Raw genomic sequence first — 23,131 nt, 5'->3', positions numbered from 1 at the left:
ACATCACCTTGCCGACAAAGGTCCCTATAGTCAAAGCTATGTTTTTTCAAGTAACAATGTATGGTAGTGAGAGCTGGACCATAAAGAAGGTTGACCACAGAAGGCTTTTGAATTGTGGTGCTGGAGAAGGCTCTTAAGAGTCCCCTGGACTGCAAAGAGAACAAACCTATCCATTTTGAAGGAAATCAACCCTGAGTGCTCACTGGAAGGACAGATCCGGAAGCTGAGGCTCCAATACTTTGGCCATCTCATGAGAAGACTCCCTGGAAAAGATCCTGATGTTGGGAAAGTGTGAAGGCAAGAGAAGGGGACGACAGAGGACAAGATGGTTGGACAGTGTCATCGAAGCTACGAACATGAATTTGACACAACTCCGGGAGGCAGTGGAAGACAGGAGGGCCTGGCGTGCTCTGGTCCATGGGGTCACGAAGAGGCAGACACGACTTAACGACTGAACAACAACAAAATGTGTACATTAGAAATTCTTAAATTTCTTTTGTTCTGAAACTTAATCTAAAGTAACTGTGGTATCTGTTTCTCTGAAAACTGTCTACCAAAATTAATCCCTTTTAATGGATACAACTGATTATGCATTCTGATGTCTTGAATTTTAAAACCAATAAAACATCCTCATTCTGCATTAAATGGGATACAAGGTGCTGATTGCACGATGATAAAAACAAAATAAATGCCAAAGCATTAATATTGTTTTGAGTATATTTCTCGATGGAAAGAAATTATGGTAAGTTAGATATTTGGATTTAAGATTAAAGAAGGAGAAAACTGTAACTGATATTTTAACGAGAAAGGGAACAATACACGTCATACCTGCACAGAAGGATCATCCACACGTTTCTTCAAAATAGATTTTTTGGGCATTGCTGGTGCTTCCTCCGGTCTGTAAAGATACTGAGGTTCCGACGACCACAATGGGTTACTTGAACTAGGTACCATGTAGCCACTGCTAGGCAGTTTTTCACTCAACTTCTTACTTAGCAACTCCTCTTCTCTTTTTCTTCTAGCAATTTCAAGCTCACGGAAATCTTCATCTTGGTATGCTGGACTTGGGCTTCTACTAAGATTTTGTGTATGATAATTTTGTGTTCTTGGAAAGAAAGCCTGAGTCTCTGTGCTGATATCAATCAGTCTGTCATTTCTATCATACCGAAGACTTTTCAATTCATGACCTCTATCCTCTGATGAATCTAGGGAGTTTCTAAGTGGTCTACCAACCCTACCACTTTCACACGATTGATCCTGGAGACAGTCATAGTGCATGCCATAGACAGAAATATCCCTATTGCGATAATCCTCGTCATGTTTCAAATTGAAAGGACTAAGAGCATCTTCCTCCCGAGAGGGACATTGCTCAGAGCTGCGAAGATGTGAAAGGTGCCTGCTAAATACTGGACCATCAGCCAAATCATCCCTGATGAAACAAGAGCAAGTTACAATATTGTCAACAAGATGGTATAACATCTCATAAACTCTTCTTTTGACTGTACTTTTTTGAACACACCTTGGCTGGTTCTGTAAATTTTGTATCTTCTGCACTACCTTCACTCCACACATCCTATACACAAACTGTTTTGCTCCCAGGGAAATAATGTCTGTTACTGATGAGCACAGGACACTTCTGGAACTAAAACAAAGACCATGTACCTTGTTTTGTTAGTTGGATTCATTTATGGAACTCTGCATCCAACACAGTAACTTTACTTCATTTTCGGCAGAAGACTACAATATACCTTAATTATTTCAGTTTTGCATTACATTTTGTTGCTGCTGCTAAATTGTCATAAAATAAGGATGTACGTGTCTGGCTGATAAGTGGGGAACAAACTTTACTTAAGATGAAAGAACCATGAGTACTATGACATTTAGTCTATTAAGTATACCTACAGCACTGGCAATAACGTCATTTTCCCTTGTCACAACAATCTTATCATTCTTAATTCATACCGTCCTGCAGGTTGAATAAAAATGTTTTTAATTATATGTGCAAAAGGGAGAGTGAGAGAGAGAGACCCCTCTCTCAGGAATGTCGTCCCTTCCGCCAACTGTTGAAAAAGAGAGCCAGACCCCACCAGTTCCCCCACCCAGAAAGACAAGACCTCCAGGACATGACCCGGGGAGCCTAGAGAGAGATGTGAAAGGACTAACGATCACAGAAACCTGGAATATCTTGGTGGGCGTGGGAGAAAAAGGGCAGGAAGTGGTAGAGGCGGGGTTAGGTGATATAAGAAGGGGAGAAGGAGAGTTGCTAGCAGGCTGGGAGTGGATTTGGGTTGAGGATCCCTGGACAGGAAAGATAGAAAAGCTGCGAGTCCCCAAGGAAGAGGCGTATGCCTGGAAGAGACGAGAACTCACCCCCAAACCTTCCTACTGAGATGAGAAAGAAACTAAAGAGTGGCGGAGGAAGTTAAGAGAGGAAAGAGAGAGGATGGAAAGAGAACAGTGGAAGAGATTAGAATGAAGGATATGGGAGACGCAGCAGAGGGGATTCTTGGAACCCCGTGGCAGATGGGGGAACCCTCCTGGGAGTGTGACTGGGTGGACGTTCGAGAGAGGAGGGACTATTACTAAATCCTGACACCCCACCTGAGTGGCCGGGACCCTGGAATAACCACGGTGGGAACCCCTTGAAGTTGGAAGAATGGAAACCCCGCCCCCATCAGACCTGTTGTCAAAAGGGGAGAAGGTGTGGAACACATTTGTAGACACTGGACTCTTGTTGAATAACCCAATAAATGTTACCCCTATTTCTAAACCACGGAGACCCGGTGCTTTATTTGAAAAAGAAAAGGAGCTGATTACTGAACCCTCACAATGTGGAATTTTAAACTTTATATCAGATTTTGTAACATTTAAATAATATTTTCTTTGATAAAATGCTGTTTAAAACTATTTAAAGATCTAAATGTTCCAGATACATTATAGCCTATAGGTTTTTTTTTATAATGAAACAACTATGCACAAGCCAACGCATGAAAAACTGCATTGAATATTTAATCTCATCAGATTTAAAACTATGTTTGGCTCAGCAAAAACAGACATACAGAGCATACTGGACCACTATACCTTAAAAAAGAAGAAAAAATTCACCACTTGTGAGAAGAAATTATGCCAGTTATGTGTTGGCAATGTAATACAATTCAAACTTCATATGAAAGGCATGTCCAGCTGTGGGTCTTTTTTGGCTGGCCATATTAATGTTTCATCAAGAAAATACAGATATACTTTTAAATGCTGGTATAGTGCAGTGGGTTGGAGCTTTTATGGGCTGGGAGTTCAAATCCCTGCTGTGCCTCCTAGGAAACAGGAATGCCAAGATCATCTGGAGCATCTGTGGCTGATTCCATGCTCTGTAATTCCCTTAGCACCACCAGAAGGAGGGACTGGTAAATCACTTCTGAATGCTTCATATCTTTAAAAAAACCCCGTCTGAAGTTGTCACAACTTGAGGGCACACAAATTTCAGTTCAAAGTATTTTCAAGCTTGGAAGAACAAGCAAATTCTTTTTGGATGCGTAGTCAGCTAACAATGCCTATAACCAATGTGTTTTCTCCTTTTCTTTTTTCCTTTTTCTTCCCCACTCCCTTTATTGACATTTATATTTTTAAAATCCGATAAAAATTCAGTAAAAGAACACAAGAGCTACAATTCATGCTCAATATCATAAATATGAATGAGGGCTATTAATCTAAGCCTGTTGCTCATATTATGTAGAACTGTGTGTGAACCACCACCAAGCTCTAATTTCTCACTGCTCCTCATGACACAATATGACTGAGTGGGATCATATGGGGAAATAGTTTAAGATTACTACCAATTCAGTTATTTTAAGCTGATTTGTCCTATACAATCTTTCACTTTATTTTTAAAGTGATAAGATCAATTGTGACTGCAGTTCTTGATATTTTATTTCTCAACTTGCCTAGCATTCCATATATACATTTACTACAAAGTACAACTTTGTTCAAAATTGATAACTGCTACTAGTACATCACAAATGGGACATGCCTATGGCACACTAATTGCAGCAAGCTCAGTAATGATACACAAGATAAGCTTTCGTATTAGGGGAGTTCATCAGGTTAATTTCTGGTCAAGCATTACGCCAGAACCTCTCTTAAGATTACCAGTTACTTAGTTATAACTGATAGCCAACTGTTAGCAGGAATTTAGACATCTAATTTTTAGAAAAAGGAAGCACCACCCCATAAATCTATCCTTAGAAAAATCCAAACCATCTAGTGAAACTCTTTGACCTAAATCAATTTGTAGCCCCAACTACACTTACCAAAGCACTAGGACTTATATGATTAGACATTTATCTTTGGCCTGATCGACTGCATGAACATCTTAATGCATTTATTCCTGCCTTAAACTCACTCTATGTTAATTTACTGACATATATTCTAGCTATCTTTCTTGTATTCCTATTCATAATATAGCATTTGCATTCTTATCCTTTCAAATGCAGTATCATCTTTTGAAAGGCAGTCCATGTAGTTTAAGGGTATCTGGGAACACCAACATGAACATAAAGAAAAAAGCTAAACACATCTCTGTCTTAGATTTGCAATTCGTGATTAATCCCATCTAATATATGTTCTGCACCATCTTACAATAAGCTCAGGCACTCAAAGAATTCAAAGGTGGTCTTCACAAAATCATACCTGTCCACATCACTCAGACTATCAACTGGTGAATCCAGTCTATCAGACAACCTCTTTCTCTCAGGTGTTTTGGTGCCATAACGCTCGTTGTCAACTGTGATTTGAAAACCACGTTCCACTGAAGATTCAGAGTCCAAACCTGGAAAGCAGCTACCGTGGGAAAGGGGGTATCGGACTGGAGAATGTGCACGTCGATCTGGAGAACGTGAGTGCCATCCCAGAGAATGTCTCTAAAATTAAAATTTAAGTAAGAAATTCAGTGATGCCATTCCAACAACTGTTTTGATTAAAACTAGACTGAAAGATTTCTCATGTAATTTTCTACTAGGCAATCACAACATGAAACACAGATATATTTATATTTCATCATTTCCACTAAAGAGACTACCACATGAATGTGCAGAAAAAGACTGCAATTAGACTAACATTCAAGAATTAAAAAGAATTAAAAATCTCCAGTTTAAATTGGCAGCCAGTGATGTTGGCAAGAAATGTTTCTACAATAGAAAATTTTCCATTGCAATATTTCTGGAATATTGGTCACTGACTGCATTAAAGAAATTAAGTATTGAATTTTCCACTGCCATATTATTTCACAGAAAATTCCATAATTTTATAATACTAGTAAGCAAAATAGATTTTACTTATGAAAAGTACTTGTATACTGCTTGATGCAATAATGCCTCTAGTAATTTACATTTTTAAACATACATTAGAATTTAAGAACAATACACAAGAGTTAAAAATCAGAATATAATATGCACTTAATTGTACATCATCAACAGCACTGTGCCTAGCAGAAGAAAAACCAGTTGTGTAGTCTTGGGCAAAATGGCGGATCATTTCTGTGTATTTTATACCTTGGGAACCCTGGAATACACTTGATGGCATGTAGTTATTAATAACACAAATAGCAGAACAGCCATTTTAGATGTGAAAAGCCAGTATAAACATGTGTGTTTCCAGAAGGCATTTAAACCTGTGAACACAGTTCAGTAGATAAAAGGCATTATTACCTAACAGAAAATTAGGTCTGAGTGTCACAGGAAAGCTAGCAGCAATGTCTTCTGGAAGTTAGATTCTGTTATAAGTCCAGAAGCCTAGTATAGTCACTCAAGTCAGAATGATCAACACGTAAGACACCAGAGTGAGATAGATCCATCTTTTTTGGGAATAATGGTCACACTAGTGAAAGATATTTCATAGTGCTAATGGCGATGTGTGTAAAACAACCCCTGAATGGCAGCTACTGGGCAGCAGCACTGATAGTGTTACAGGCTATCTTAAAGACATTGGAGTGCCATGGAAACAAACTCCTGTTAGTACTATGCAAAAGAAGGCAATGGTAAACCACTTCTGACAATTCTATACCCTGAAAACTCTATGATAAGACAATCCAAAATGAAATGAGAGCTAGAACTAAAAAGTGGGACTCCCAAGTTGAAGGGCACTCAATCAGCTACAGGGGAAAAAAACTAATGTCTTTTTAATTTTGCAATATTTTTTCTTTTGATTTTGCCTGATATTCCTGAAAAGGAAAGTCTTTGCCTGGTGACCGAAGGACAGGAGGGCGAGGGCACAACCTGCTTTGGGCACAAGTCACTGAGAAGGTCCTCTCTCCTGCAAGGGTAGATACAAATCAATGATTTTAAAAAAAATAAAATTGATTGAAATCACGATTTAAATCATTTTTATTTAAATCATTTAAAAATCTGATTTTTTAAAAAATATTTTAATCATTATTTAAATCAAATCCACCCTCCTCATGTCCTTACCAAATGAGCTTGGGAAAGTGGTGGAACTAAGAGAAGGGCTTCCCAAGAAGATCTTAAAATTGAGGAAGTCTCATATAAGGTAAGATAATGATAAAGTATTTTATTTTGGAAATAGCAAACTCAGAAGAAACCATGTGGCTCTATAATGACACAAGACATAGTATAAGCACCAAATTTTACCAATCATACGCCCTGGAAAACCTATCAACATAAGCGTAATTCAAGTCTATACTCCAACTACAGATGAAGAAGAACAAATTGCAACTGTTCAGGAGGAAATTGATCACACACCAAAACAAAAGTTATAATCACAGCTAACAAAAGTAAGAAACAAAGCAAAGTCAAATATTGTCAGAGAATTTGGATTAGCAGTCAGAAATGATGCAAGGGAACAACTCATAAAATTCTGTGAAACCCACAATTTGATTTTTGCAAATACAGGTACATGTTTCAGACAACCAAACACACAGCCATACACATTCATTACAGGTACATGTTTCAGACAACCAAACACACAGCCATACACATTCATTACAGGTACATGTTTCAGACAACCAAACACACAGCCATACACATTCATTATCAGAGAACTAAAATGGAAATCAAAAAGACTATACAATCATACATAGAAGATGGAGAAGCTGTATTCTCTCTGCTGTTTAACAAGAACAGCAGTGCACTGCAGTATAAAACCACAATAAAGCTGAGGAGGAACACTAAATCAATTGTAAGGTGGAAAAAAATTAACAAAAGTTTTGATTAAAATCCACATGAACAGATACGCATTATTAAACTCAATTGACCACAACTGTAGATTGAAATGAGAGCCATTATCAGAAGAGGTAAAAATATTGTTTTTATATTTGTGATAAGCGGAATGAGAGCATAGAATCTCTCACTGGAGTGCCGTCCACGAGTAAGACCTCCAGGGAGGTACAGACCACTCCCCCACCAACCTCTCCCAGGAAAGTACACCAGGGGATAGACACCCGGGAACTAGAGACAAGTCTGCAGGGTCTAACAACAACAACCCAAATGGAGAGAGAATTGGTGGGAAGGGAGGAAAGGGGGATTTGTTTCAGTTGCTCACTGAGTGAAAGGCTTTTAGTTCTTTTGAGATCTGTCATACTATTCAAAGCAACCCACTCTAATGGTATCTTAAACCTGCATTTTTGATACTTTACACTGATGTATTGTGCCTTGGGGTGTCTACTTCACTCCCCTAATGGTGAACAGAACTCAAAATGTATTATATAAAGTAATAGCCCTCCTCACGTGGGACCACTGTGCCTATAGAGATACCATACAACTTTATTACACTATTGGGTTCAGAATATTTTTTCCTGTTGTCCTCTTCTAAAAATGAGCTACGTCTTATGCTGAGGTGCGTCTTATGGAGCGAAAAACACAGTAGATTCTGTTACTATTACTACTAATACTTACTACTACAGGAGGGAGGGAAGGAAGCAAGCAAAGACAAACAGCAAAACCAGTAGCTGGGTCCCACAAAGCTGATTCTTGGAGGATTTGGTGGTCAAGCTAGGGAGGTGACAGGAAGGGAAGGAAGTTGCTGGGTGTGAGTACATTTGCTTGAGTGCACACACCTAGTCATGTGTATGAGAGACCTTCAGGTAGTGTGGGCGGCATATAAGATAAATAAATAAATAAATAAATAAATAAATAAATAAATAAATAAATAAATAAATGTGTATGTCTTTCAGGACCATACTGGTAGCCTGACGGGCAGCTGGATGTGCCTTTCAGAATCCTTTCTTTTGGGGAGTATTAAGAATGGTGAGATAGTAGGAAGAAAATACCTCAGTTTTCACTTGTATAAATGCCGTATTATTCTCAGCTACCCCCCACCCTTTAGCTCTGCAGGAGCACTGAACAAACTGAAGAAAGAGATGGGGATGACAGGATGGGGACGACAGTCCAGCAGAGGAGGAAGTGCACTTGCTCAGCTTGCTGGCTGTTCACTGCGCGGCACACATGTAGATATGCTTTGCGAATAGCACATACTCTGCCACACTTTCCCGTAACCTTACTGCAGCTTTGCATTGCACATGCAGAGCTACATAAAAGGAGTTCAGCCAAAATGCTGAAGTACTACATAGAAGAAATGCAAGGATGACATATTCCTTTGAAGAAAAATCCTGAGATGTAGAATCTGAGATTTTAGAAAGACAAGTGAAAGCTGCTTTCAAAACACTTGAAAAAATAAATCACCAGAAGTAGGTGAGATACCAATAGAACTATTTCAGGCCACAGAAAATTACTCTACCAAAATCCAAACAAGAAAAGATCAGCTAATATGGAAAATAAAACAATGGCCTACAGACCAAAAGTCTGCTATACACATTTTAGAATGGAGACATGAAATGAGCCTCAGCAAAGAATGTGAGGACTGTGAACCCATTCAGGCATCTCCTGGGTAACAACAGCAGATGACATATCATATAGAGAGCTACTAAGGTTCTGAAAACAGTGCAGAACAGTACTGTATTGAATCAGTGGGGGGGAGGCAAAACCCAATGTGTAGTTGTACAGTAATTCCTTTTATCTCACCCACAACAACGTGCTGTTTAATCAATCCTATTTCAGGATTTTCCAGGTAAAGAATACTCAGAGGTAGTTCACCATTCCCTTTTTCTGGGAGCGCTCTGGGACTGTGCAGCTTGCCCAAGGCCACACAGGAGGCACAGTGGGGAATTTCATCCCAACCACAGCCAGATACCTAAAGCACTATTCTATCAAGCCAGTCTTTACTATGCAGCATGAAAACAAATGAAATTCTGCAAGGTACCTCTTCAGGTTGTTTTGGAACTTCACAAACACAGTATCAAATATAAAAAGGATTGCAATCATCATTTGAAGAGACTGCCAAATGAAGGAAGCTATTAATTTAAAATATTTTCCTTAGGATGCAGAGCACTATGGATGATATGGTTAGCAAGAGTTGTTTAAAGTCTGATACGGATTGCTGTAAACAACTGATTTTCGAAATGTCCTTGCTTCTGTGCTGGTGAATTTAGGTCAGTTTTGCACAGCTTTAAGGAATCATGAGAAGACGGGTCTTGTGCTAGCAATTCAGCTAGAAACATTTTTCTTGGCCCTTGTCAAAGAATCCAGAAGAAAAAACATATACAACATACAGAACTACTGGATAGTTCAGTGGTTTAGATATCTGGTTGTGGAGCAAGAGATTGGGAGATTGATTCCTCATTCTGCCTCCTTGATATGAGATGGGTTCAGCTCTGTACTGTAGTTCTAACATAATACAGTGGTGCCCCGCACAGCGAGGTTAATCCGTTCCGGATTAACCTTCGCTGTGGGAAACATCGCTGTGCGGGAGGGAAAAAGCCATAGAAACGCATTGAACTTTGTTCAATGCGTTCCTATGGCTTTCAAACTCACCGTTCAGCGAAGTTCCTCCATAGGCGGCAGCCATTTGCGCGCCCTCCCCTCGCAGAACGAGGGCGGCAAAACGGCTGCCATCAGCTGTTCGGCGGGTAAAAAATGGCCGTCGGAACAGCCGAAAGGGGCCGGGGCGCAGCGTTTTCGCGCCCTTGGTAAGCAAGGGGAGCATGCGAAAACGCTGCCGGAAGCCCCGAAATGGTTGCGCGCAGCCATTTCGGGGCTTCCACAGCGTTTTCGCGCGCTCCCCTTGCTTACCAAGGGTGCGAAAACGCTGCGCCCCGGCCCCTTTCGGCTGTTCCGACGGCTATTTTTTACCCGCCGAACAGCTGATCGGCGGGTCGCAAAGCGAAGGTCGGTAAGCGAGCAGCTTACCGACCTTCGCTCTGCGATTTTTGCCCATAGGGGCCATCGTTGTGCGATCGCTTTAGCGATCGCAAGAGCGTCACCGTAGAGCGAATTCATCGCTCTACGGTGCGCTCGTTGTGCAAGGCACCACTGTAGATTATTCTAAGAGTTTTGTTTCAAGTACTGTGCACAACTGATGCTTGGTTGCTCATTAACTAAAGGCTGAAAGTGAAGAAAGCTAAAGAGAAAGCCTGGAGGAAGAAGGGAACAGAATACAGCAAAGGTTGTATGTAGACACTAATTGTGAATGGGTTCACTGTCTAGCGGAGATGGTTCTTCATCTAAGGCGAGAAGAATCAGAGGAGTCGCCTTTTTCACTTTAACAACTTCTGGTTTATTAACATTTAGCTGGTCAACATTGGCAAACGGATCTAGGAAACTCAGCTCAGGGAATATACCCGAACTGTCCATGGCAGTATCTGTCCTTTCCCCCACAGAACTCAAAGGGGTGCAGGACCAAACTTCTCTGCGTAGGTCGACTTCCGTAGCGGGACACTCCGCACCGTGCATATAGTCCCGCAACATGGATGTCTTGCCCAGTCTCCTTCCAATGGTGGGGTGTTGAAACTAGCGTGGGGTCGGATCACACGCCCTCCTCTGCCCCGTTTCTTAGGAAACACCACCACAGACCACTCCAGAGGTTCTATATTCACCTCCTCCCTTTCTTTCGGGATTGGATCAGGGAGCAGCCCTCCTATTATCGAGGGAAATCTCTCAACAACTCCTAGGTCTTGACCCTTTCGTACTTGCGCAATTTCTCTATCTCCCTCTTCCTCTTCCACAGCTCAATTTCTACCTAAAACTGGTGCCCACTCCCGGTATTTGTACTCTCTTGCCAAACGGACAACTCTTCCTCCCCACCAATCGCACCTTCTCCCTCCTCCACTAAACCCACTTCAAATCTCACGCCTTCGCGTACTCTCTCTCTCTCTCCCCCGTGCTTTCGCTCCCTTTCCGTTGTTCCTTTGTGTTTTCCGCTTCCCTTTTCCTTGGACTCCTTTCTTTAGCAGGGGATGGCACACTCTCTGCCTGCACTCCTTCACACTAATACTACCTCACTAATGTATAACAACATCGCAAGACAGGAATAACTGCTCAAGACAGGAATATTCTGCTCAAAGTGCTAGCAGGATTGGCCTTGCAAACAAAGTAGTATGAACTCTGCATAGTGTAAAAACCACCTTCTTACATTGTTGAGTTCAATCTGGACATCTCATCAGAATGCTTCAGACTGCGATCATTCACAATCATGGTATTACTTAAAAATATTCAGTGAAAAAATTGTTTGTTTGTTTATTAAACTTACACCCTGCCCATCTAGTGGCAAGCCACTACAGTACTCTGAATGGCTACAAAAAATATAAAGTACACAGTGAACAAGAGTGAAATGACAAATGGGGAGAAAAAAGCCCATCCAAAATACCCAACTGTCTAGCAAAGTCTGCTTAACTCCCAAGGTGATGGAAACGAAAGCAAGTATTAAACAATAAACAATACGCATAGGGTCATCATATAATTTGTTATTGTTGTGTGCTGTCAAATCAAACTTGATTTATAGTGACCCGAACAGAGCTTTCAAGGTAACTGATATATTTAAGGAGTAGTTTTACCAGTTTCACTCTCCCAGTGAGTTTCCATGGCTGAGCAGGGATTCAAACCCAGGCAGGCCTCCTGAGTCCCTAGTGTGTCACTCCATCCACTACACCACACTGGGTATCATCATTTAAATGAAATCCTTTCCTCTTTTAAATTTAACTATTATGTTTAAACTATTTAAATTTCAAACAAGTAAATTTAAATGTAGCCTGTAGGCTTTCAAAGGTCTGGGTTAAAAAGTCATGTTTTAATTTGCTTCCTAAAGCCAAGGACCCACTGGAAGGGAATTCCATAGTGAGGTAACCATTACTGAGCAGGCCCAGTTCCTGGTTGACTATTTCCAGGCCACCTGCAACATCAAGGACTGGGAGGTGCAGGTAGGACAGGAGGTCAATCTGTGGGAGAGGTGCTCTGTTAGGTAGCATATAAACCATACAAGACATTTAAGGGTAAATTAGCACCTAATGTTAGAACTAAGTCTCTCAGCAATTAACTGCTACAAACAAGGTCCACACAGTGTGAAGAACAGAGCAATAATTAGACATTTGCCAATCTCCAGTTCTCACCCCAATAAGGTATGGATATGAGTTCCCATGGAAAATGAAAATATGGTGTTCCCCAAAACAGAGGAAAAAACGTCCACCTTCCAAAAAGGGGGAAGTTATCAGATTTGGCAGATGTTACCATTTATTTTGCTAACAGTCAGCAGTCGATTCACCCCTAGACTTTGGTGTTCTGGGGCACAGCCCGGATTGATCCTAGTTACAGCCCTACTCTGACATCTGTCAGTATGATTTCTCAGTGTATGTGAACCACTGCACGACAATTTTATATATACAGACTGGAGGTATACAGTGGACCCTTGACTTACAGACGGCTTGACTTACAGACTTTTTGAGTTACAGACTTCTCTGGCCGCAAAATTTAGGTTTGACTTGCAGACTGAGATTTGACTTACAGACCAGAAAAAAACCAAAATGGAACAAAAACGGCCTGTTACGGGATTAATCGGTTTTCAATGCACTGTAGGTCAATGGAGACTTGACTTACAGACTTTTTGACTTGAGAACCGCCTTCCAATACGGATTAAGTTCTCAAGTCAAGACCCCACTGTATATATATAGCCACATAGACTGCCCAACCACATACAAGTGTCCTCATAAATAAACTTGCCAAGATTTATTTCCAAGTGAAACATGCACATGCTTACATCGCTATTGTCATACCCCTAATACTTTCCTTCCAAGTATCATCTTAAATATTCCTGCAGAAGGTGCGCCTTCCGCAGCCTCTATTTGGAGACCCAGACTGCTTGAGGAGCGCCCGACTCTAGCCTAGTAGAGGAGCGATGACACTTTCCAGACATTTACAGGGAATGTAAACAGAAAGGACGCTCCGGGCCTGACTGAGCGCAACTGAAGCGGCAGGAAGACCAGGGGGAGTAAACGGGTCGCCCTGACGAGGGTCCGTGGGGAGGAACCGGGGAGATGGGTCAGGGCTGCCTCCCGCTCCCGCCGCCGAAAGGAGAGCGTACCCGACTGCTGCGGTGCGGGGACAGCGAGCGACGAGAGGAGCGCCTCCTGGACGACGAGCGGTGGTGCCGCCGCCGCCGGCCCCCCGGAGAAGGCGACCGCGAGTGGTGCTGTCTTCGCCGGCCCCGAGAAGGCGAGCGCGAGTGCCGCCGGCTACGGCTTCGAGTCGACCTCGAGGTCCCAGAGCGAGAACTATGGAGGCCCGGGCTGCTACTCTTTCGGAAGCGACTGGAGGAAGACACGCTGGAGCGGCGGATACTGGCATGGTACATATTGAGGAGGAGAGCAGGCTCAGGGTCTACTCCCAAGAAGGACCGCGGCCTTCCTCAGCGGGCCCACCGCGGCTTACGCGACTTATTTCCTTTTCCCGACCACTTCCGCCGCCCCCCTTCCCGCCCGTCGACACGCTCGCTCTGCCTGCGCAGTGGGGCTGAAGCGCCGGATGTGAGGCCTGCGAGGAAACCAGAAATGCTTCCTTTGACACCTTTACAAAATGGCGGAGATGGAACGTTCGGGTCACGCGGTAAGAGGGGGCGGGGCAGTTGCGAATACGATGAACCCATGTGAGTCTGCGTACGCATAAAAATGGTGGCTACGAGTGCCCGTTTCTCATGGTATATATATATGCACATATCAAAGAATCGGAAAGATTTCCTCTTCCTGATCTAGAACACGACAATATAGGTTAAATTAATGTTGTTAGTACTTCAAAGGTAGACTAGCCTTTGAACGCAGGTACATACAGAGAGGGACGTATACGGAATTCAGCATGTACATTGTGCTTTCCTTCTCTGTATAGAATGCTAATATCTAAACGAAATATGCATAATATATACATACCGTGTGCTTATATAAATAATATTGTTGTGTTCCAAGTCAGGAAGAGGAAACCTTTTGTATTCTTTCTGATAGTTTGGACTTAAGCTCCCATCAGCCCTGTGTCAGTTGGAGTCCAATATACTGTATTCTGGTGAACTATGTTTTAGGTGCTCCCGCAGAGTCACAAGAAGCACAATTGCTATAATCAAGGGAGATTAATGCATCCTTCCAAGTTGACATAGATAGGTTCAGAAAGTTTTTTTTAAAAAAGGGAGGGGGGACTCTCCCAGTTGCTAATGAGGCTTCTTTCAGAAAAATCCAGCTGTATGTGAAGATGTGCTTCCCCGCCCCTCTATTCCGTTTTATATAGCAGATTTCCTGGCTTCACTCTTGCATAGTGGATAGAGTGACGGATAACAATGGAGAACAGGATTTGAATCCCTGTTCAGCCATGAAAACTCACTGGGGGAGTGGAACTGGTAAAACCATTATTAAACTACAGTACAGTATCTCACTTGCCTTGAAATTTCTATTGGGGTCACTATAAGTCGATTCTGACTTGACAACACATATCACAAACAACATTTCCTGGGCTGAACTCAGATTGTTTTAATGTTCCTCCACCTAATGTATGGCAGTGAACATTGCAGTGTCCATAAAAGAAAGGATTAAGAAGATTTTAAAAGCAACAACAAGTCTTGTAAAGACTAAATGTTACAAGTATACAAGGATTCTTGTTCATTTCTTATATCTGAAGGAGTAGACTGCAGTCTGTGAAAGCTTATGTCAAATAAAATATCTTCCTTATGGTTTCCAAACCTTTCTTTCAAAACCTTAGGGAAATCACAATATTTTCTGGAGTAGCTGATTTCATAGCAACAAAAGATGAATATCACTTAATACAGGGACAACATACAGGGGTCTCAAACATGCAGCCCGGGGGCCATTTGTGGCCCCCCAGATGATAGTTTGTGCCCCTCGCCTTGCCTGCCCCCCCAAAGCGCCCACACATCCTCTGCTGTCAAGAGTTTAAAAAAAAGCCTTGCCTCGCTCACCGGCTCTCTCCCAAGATAGCACCTCTTGCACCCTCCATCCAGAACTGCAGCCTGCCAGCCAGCCCACCTGTCTGTCGGCTAAGGAAACTCCTGGGCGGCTTCCTCGGGCTCTCGCTCCACTTGGCGGAAAATCTGATGCGGCCCAGCCTCACCCAGACTCTGTCTCTAGCGGCCCCCAGGTAAATTGAGTTTAAAACCCCTGATTTAGAAGATATATAGACCTCCCCAAAGCCTCCTGGAACTTCCATCATTGCCAAGCCATGTTACCAGTAATGAAAGAGATGGGAAACATAGTCCAAATCAAATTGTGAAAGCAATTCACTATAAATAATAAGTTTTTGAAAATGAATTCCTTCCCATTAACAATAAAGACAATTGAGAGAAAGAACAAAGGTATTGCTTGTTAAGTTGCAATCATAAATTATGATTGTACATTGTAATTGTAAAAATACAAGTGATGCTGTGGAGGAGATCAGCATAGTGTGCCATCCACCAAGGAGAGCAGACAAGATATGACAGAAGGATGTGCAGTGGGAGAATTGATCAAAATAGAAGAAGGAGAAATGGGGAGGAATAAGGCTGTAGAGGTATTCTTGGCAGAGGGCAGACAGAACAGAAAATGGGAGGAGCTAGATTTAATGAGATGGGATGAGATAAAAGAGGAGGAAGGAGAAGGGAGAGAACTAGATGAAAAGGAAAAGGAAGACAAGGGTACTCAGACGGAGGAAAAAGGATTACAAAGATACAAATCTATTGAACTAGTGCGGGAGTTTCCTAAACTTAGAACAGGAGGAGGATTATTACCCGACCCCCCAAGTCTAATAGAGAAAGACAAGATAAAGACGAAGCCGGGACGGAGTATGGTAGCGGTGCCATGGGCCCAGTATATAGGGAAGAAGGTGACTTATATTGGTACCACCAGCTACCTACCCTATCTAGAGGGGAACTACTGTACGTGAAACATCCCTGTTGTGGAACGATATGTGCAGCCTTGAGTTTCCCAATGTGGAACAAAGCCGAGCCAAGTCTGTCTGGGATGAAGAAGGAGTGAAGGGGACAAAGACTATGGACATGAATAAGGTTAAAAGTTACAAGTTATTGCCTGAACTGAGTTGTTTAGATCCTTTCAACGTTGATGTTACAGAAGTTAAAAAGAATAAAGAACCATTGTTTGTACTGTTATCCTCATATCCCTCTATTTTTCCCGCTGAAAAGAAGGACCCGCCTACCACTGACAAAGAACCCAATCACAGATGCATTCACTACTTATGTGATATTGCTGGATTTTTTATAGTTGTTGAGTGGCCCTATGCACCAAATGATATAAGAAGATATCACATAGCTCAAGAACTACCTCATTCAGTGTGTACCACAGGCCAGCAGTTTGTAGGATACAGATTTTTCAAGAAGAAAAGCTGGAAAATGAATGTTTTAGTTACTTTTGAATTAAAAATAAATAATATGTTGTTGTTGTTTAGTCATGTCCGATTCTTTATGACCCCATGGACCAGAGCACGCCAGGCCCTCCTGTCTTCCACTGCCTCCCAGAATCAGGTCAAATTCATGTTGGTACCTTCGATGACACTGTCCAACTATCTCATCCTCTGTTGTCTCCTTCTCCTCTTGCCCTCACACTTTCCCAACATCAGGGTCGTTTCCAGGAAGTCTTCTCTTCTCATGAGATGGCCAAAGTACTGGAGCCTCAGCTTCAGGATCTGTCCTTCCAGTGAGCACTCAGGGTTGATTTTAGAGTGGATAGGTTTGTTCTAGTCACGCTGGCCATGTGACCATGGAAAGTGTCTACGGACAAACACTGGCTCTACAACATGGAAACAAGATGGAGCCTCAGCTTCAGGATCTGTCCTTCCAGTGAGCACTCAGGGTTGATTTTCTTCAAAATGGATAGGTCCAGGGGACTCTTAAGGGCCTCCTCCAGCACCACAATTCAAAAGCGTCAATTTTTCGGTGGTCAGCTTTCTTTATGGTCCAGCTCTCACTTCCATACATCGCTACTGGAAAAAACATTGCTTTGACTACACAGACTATGCAGTATTTTTCTTTGCAACATCGGACTTTCCTTTCACTTCCAGGCACGTCCACAGCTAAGCGTCCTTTCAGCTTTGGCCCAACCACTTCATTAGCTCTGGAGCTACTTGTACTTGTCCTTCGCTCTTCCTCAGTAGCATGTTTGACGCCTTCCAACCTGAGGGGCCCATCTTCCAGCGTCATATCTTTTAGCCTTTTGTTTCTGTTCACAAGGTTTTCTTGGCAAATATACTGGAGTGGTTTGCCAATTCCTGCTCCAGGTGGATCGCATTTAGTCAGAACTCTCCACTATGACCTCTCCATCTTGGGTGGCCCTGCACAGCATAGCCCATAGCTTCTCTGAATTACTCAAGTCCCTTCGCCACGACAAGGCAGCAGTCCATGAAGGGGCTATATTGTGTTACTTTTCAAAAACAGTAAGTGTAACAATAATTGATGGTTTGGTGGGCTCAAACTATAACTTTTAGTATTCTAGCTGGCTGAATATCTGATCACTACCAGGTTGGAGAAGACTCCTGTAGAAAGAGGATCACACAACTGATTGCTTCTATATGTGAAATAATTCCTTTACCATCTCATGTGCTAGGCCTTTGGTAAAGCATGTACTGTACCATGTTTACCTGTGTTTAAATGTCTATCTGTTTGCAGAATATAGTCTATCTATGTGTTCTACTGAGGATAGTTCTGTATTACCTGTAGGATCAGAGGTTGGCAAACATGAGCAGGGTTTTCGCTGCCTCTATCAGTTAGGATCTGGCTAAGCTCCTGTCAACCTAGCAGTTCAAAAGCATGTAAAATGCAAGTAGATAAATAGGCACCACCATGGTGGGAAGGTAACGGCGTTCTGTGTCTAGTCACGCTGGCCATGTGACCATGAAAACTGTCTACGAACAAACACTGGCTCTACAACATGGAAACAAGGATGAGCACCACCCCATAGAGTCGGACACGACTGGACAGTTGTCCAGTTGTCAAAGGGAATCTTTACCTTTACCTAAGCTCCTGGAAGTAACACTTTTGCCATCCATTTTCTAAATTTAGTAAATATTTCACGCTTATGTCAAGGTTTTGATATTATTATGAAGTCAGAATTTATTAACAGAAATAGATATGTGATGAAGGTCAAGCACAAGAGGTGCACCTAATCAAGAAAAGTGTAGAGTCATGCTGCATAAGCAGATGATGTAAGAAGCTGATGTAATGTAATTTGTCATTGGCTGTTCTGAGTATACCGTATTTTTCCGTATATAAGATGATAGTTTCCCCTAAAATGGTTACAGCAAAAACTGAGGGTCTTCTTATACACAGAAGTAAGCCAAATTGCTGGCACGCAGAGCCCTCTCTGTGGGCATGTGAGCCATGCCGATGCTGCTGCCCATGCCAGCCCGGGCAGGGCCACTTGCTGCTGGGGATCAGTTCAGGCTCATGCCGCTGCCTTGTCCCCTGCTTGAAGGGAGCCCGTGAGTGGTGCTGGAGGAGGTGATTGGGTGGCGGTGGCAGGAGCAGGAGGAGGCAGAGGTGGAACCGCGCTCAGCCACCCCTCATAGCTGTCCATTGACTGCGGCCAACCAATCGCCTCCTCCAGCATGACTCATGGGCTCCTTTCTGGCAGGGGAGAAGGTGGCGGCTTGAGCTGAGCCCTGGCAGTAGCACTGAAGGAGGTGATTGGGTGGCGGCGGCGGCAGCAGGAGGTGAAGGAGGAGCCGCTCTTGGCCACCCCTCGCAGCTGCCCATTGACTGTGGGTTCGCAGCTTGAGCTCACAGCACTAGAGCCCCAGTCAATGGGCAGCCATGAGGGGCAGCTGAGCACTGCTTCTCCTTCGCCTCTGCCTTCTGCTGCTGCTGCTACTGCCACCTAATCGCCTCCTCTAGTGCCACTGCCAGGGCTCAGCTCAAGCTTGCTAACAAATATGGAAAATGAAACAACCCACAGAAATTGCAGATGCCAACGAATGCAGTAATTATAGGACTATTGCATTAATTTTCCATACAAGCAAAGTGATACCTAAAGTGTTTCAACAAATATTTTACTACATATGGGGCAATAAATTCCTGATGTTCCGAAGAAGAGCCCTGCTGCATCAGGCCAAGGGCCCATCTAGTCCAGTTTCCTGTATCTCACAGTGGCCTCACCAGATGCCTCTGGGAACTCATGAGACAACTAGATAGCTGTTTCCTGATATCCCTTCCCTGCATCTGGTGTTTTGAGGTACCTTCCTTTTAAGCCTGGAGATTATGCATCCTCATCATGGCATGTAACCTGCGATGGACATTTCCTCCAGGAATCCGTCCAATCCACCTTTAAAGGCATCTAGGTCGGATGCCATCGCCACATCCTGTGGCAAGGAGTTCCATGCACTAACAACACACTGGGTAAATAAATATTTTTGTCTCTTCTCACTTTACGAACACTCAATTGGAGTGGATGTCCCCTGGTTCTGGTATTGCGTGAGAGAGAAAAGAGCTTCCCTGTATCCACTTTATCCACCCCCTGCATCATTTTATATGCCTCAGTCATGTCCCCCCTCAGGTGGCTTTTCTCTAGACTAAAGAGAAAAGCTGGATTCCGAAAAAGAAAAGGAGCTAGAGATTATATTGCAAATATACATTGGCTACTGAAGAATATCAAATAATTTCAGATTAATAGAGTACAACAAATCATTTGTGCAGATTATGACAAGCTGTAGTGTCTTCTAAGAGCAATCGGTGTACGTCAGGACTTGACTGTCCTGATGCGTAACATGTATTGCAGACAAGAAACTAATGTTAGGACAATATAGAAAACCAGAATGGTTTCCCATAGTCAAAGGTGTCTAATAAGAGTGTACTTTGTTTCTCTGTTTTTCAATATGTAGACAGAACATGTGGAAATATGGATTAGATTCAAATGAAAACAAGTAAAATTGGTAAAAGAAAGATTAATAATTTAAGATATGCAGATGATACCATATTACTGATAGAAATCCGCAGTGACTTGAAAATCTAATGAAAGTAAAAGAAGAAAGTTCAAACGCAGGACTGCAAATGAACATTAAGAAGACAAAAATCATGGCTACAGAAGAACTACATGACTTCAATGCTGAGATGAAGAAATTTAATTAAAGGTTTTCTATACTTCACTTCAACCATCTCTCCAAATGAAGACTGTAGCCAAGAAATAAGGAGTCTGAGACTTGGAAGGGCAGCAATGAAGCCTAGAAAAGAGCATAAAGTGTAAGGACAGGTCATTGGAAATGAAGGCAAAGATAATCCATGCTACTGTATTCCCACTTACTATGTACAGATATCAAAGCTGAGCAGTGAAGAAAGCTGATGAGAAAAGCTGATTTGTTTGAAATATGGTACTAGAGGAGACCTTTGGAGAAAGCATGGACTGCCATAAAGACATGTGGGTACTAGTTCAAATCAAGCCTGAAGTCTCTCTAGAAGTAAATGTAATGAAACTGATGGTGCAAAACTTTGGGCACATCATGAAAAGAGAACACTGACTAGGAAAGATGCTAGGAAATGCTAGGAAAAGTTGAAAGCAGGAAAAAAAAGGAAGACCAAATGTTAGATGGATTGATTTCACAAAGGAAACCACAGCCCTAAGTTTGCAGGAGCCAAGAAGAGCTGTGAATGATAGGACATATGAAGGCTACTAATTCAGAGTGTCACTGTCAGAGGTGACTTGCCAGCACATAACATCAATGCCTCAAACAGCCTCTGTTGTCTCCTTTTGTTTGTTCCTTGAGGCTGTAAATTTCTTAAGAGAATGAAAGTACCCATTGCTCCAAAATTCAGTCAGTCTTTATAAGCAGTATATACAGTAATACCACAGTATACTGTATTTCCTCCATAAAAGGCAGGTTGTGGAACTGGATACAGACTCCAAGACTTAAGGGTTTTTGTTTTTGGTGTTTTGTTTTGTTTTGTTTTTTGAAAGCATTTACGAAAAATGTGGAAGTAAGAAGTGGCAGACTTTCACAAACCAGCTCAAGCAGGATTTCTTGAGAAGAGCAATGAAGCATAGAGCTGTCAACATCTCTGAAGAAGAAAAGATGCAAAATAAGCCACTACAGAAGAAAAACTGCACAGTAGTATGGAGTATCATGCTTCTTATCTATCTAGGATAGTTCTTTAGACATAGGCTATAACCGAGAAAACTGCTTTAAACATGCATATTACAACCTCTCACTTTCTCATTGAGGACAGCCTCTTGTGATACTGTGGAAACTAGTTTGGAAAGTCATGCAGATTTCAGTGATAGCTTGTGAGCATCCAGAAATTCTGAGAGCAGGAAAGGGATTCATTAGCCCCACTGACTATATGGGACTTTGAATTGGCCTTCTGGATTTTAAATCATGTCATCAGTGCTTGCCATGGTACTAGGAGTGAAATTTTTAAGTGTTCAAAGTGCTTCACTTATATTACTTCAGTAATCCTGACAATAAACATCTGCTGTAGGCAAGGGGCTTGAGTTAAGCCATAATGTAATGAGTTCATGGTGAGGTGAAATTTGAACCAAGAATGTATTTAATCTTTTTCTTTGCTGCGATGCTATATTGAACACATTCTCTGCATGCAAGAAGAAGAAACATTCCCAGCGGACATAGCCCAATCACCTCCCTTCAGCAACTAATTATTTCTGTTTCTATTTAGAGAGTGTAAGATGGCTATTAATCAGGGCCTAATGTATAAGCAGGAGTCAGCAGGAAGAATATGTCCTACCAAAACTCAGCTGTAACTGCATAAGTAGCTCTATTTTATTTGGCAGATCAAAGCATCTAAATGTAAACAGTTGTTTGCCATTTATGCCAAGATTGCAGGGAGTGGAAAAAGACCTGGGACCCCCTCATTCGGCAGTTATGATCCATTTGTGTTGTTCCCAAGCCCTTGATCTGATCACCTTCCAACCTGCCATGGACATTATTGAAATTGCTGAAGCTGGTATAATTTTCAGTACTCTGGAATACAGTGGTCAAAATCCTGTTCCTTAGTGTAGTAAATTGTACTACAGTAGACCTACTTAATCAATAGGGATTTAGGAAGTAAACTCCTCTAAATTCCATTGACTCAGATGGGCTAATCTAACTGTGATATATTGTGATAAGTTGCAGCTAGAGAAGGTCTATTTGAATAAATGAAATTTATGGAAGGTGTTGACTTACCAAATCCCTATTGATTCAATGAATCTAGTGCAATTTACTACTGTAATGGAAACCCTACACTAAGCAGCAGAATTTTTGACCTGCATGTGCTATAACTGTGTAGTATAGATGTATTCTGAGTCATGAAGGTTATGTTTGGGTTTGGTTGCAGTGAAAAGCAGCTTCATATTTTGTGCTCAGATATTGTTCAGACTGGATGGCCTTATGCGAAGTCAATCTTTTCATCAGTTTAATCTACAGTACAGATCTCGTGAAAAACACTCTTGAGGGGAAAAAATCTACAGCTGTCTGTGTGTGGAAGTGACAGCTCTTCCCATGTTCTGTTCTCCACAATGTTATCAGAATTACAACTGATCTGTGACACCATCTGGAGATAATGTTCATCTGCTCTATGTACATCTTGTTTTCTTCCATCCCATAGTTATTAACCATGCTGACTATGGGATTCTGGGAGGTGTGATTTTAAAAAAGTTTTCCCAGCTTTATTTCATCTGCATTAGTCCCCTGAGTACTACCGTGAGAAGGGAGACATGGCAGTAAAGCCAACCTTGCCTGGCTTTCACGCTTCTCCCCCAAGACAGGTTTTCAAACTTCAAACTCTCCAATGGACTTAGGGGGAAATGTGATTTACTACGAGTACCCAGAGGAGG

The 23,131-nt window shown here is 42.2% G+C and overlaps 1 protein-coding gene across 3 annotated transcripts in view; it reads right to left on the bottom strand.

Moving 5' to 3' along the window:
- Positions 1-13,825, bottom strand: part of LOC110089040 (zinc finger protein 318) — a 50,893-nt gene extending 37,068 nt beyond the window's left edge. For all 3 annotated transcript variants that reach the window (XR_013540440.1, XR_013540441.1, XM_078383068.1), the window contains exons 1-3: positions 13,414-13,825; positions 4,684-4,913; positions 829-1,429 (exon numbers count right to left, since the gene is read on the bottom strand). Coding sequence is in view for 1 of the 3 variants with exons in the window: in XM_078383068.1 (XP_078239194.1) it covers positions 829-1,429; positions 4,684-4,913; positions 13,414-13,683 (1,101 nt within the window). In the remaining 2 variants the exon portion in view is untranslated. The remainder of the gene's footprint in view (positions 1-828; positions 1,430-4,683; positions 4,914-13,413) is intronic.
- Between the last annotated feature and the right edge of the window lie 9,306 nt (positions 13,826-23,131).

The sequence above is a fragment of the Pogona vitticeps genome, chromosome 1, assembly GCF_051106095.1.
Source record: "Pogona vitticeps strain Pit_001003342236 chromosome 1, PviZW2.1, whole genome shotgun sequence".
In the NCBI taxonomy this organism is placed as follows: domain Eukaryota; kingdom Metazoa; phylum Chordata; class Lepidosauria; order Squamata; family Agamidae; genus Pogona; species Pogona vitticeps.
This window is presented reverse-complemented; position numbering and strand designations above follow the sequence as displayed.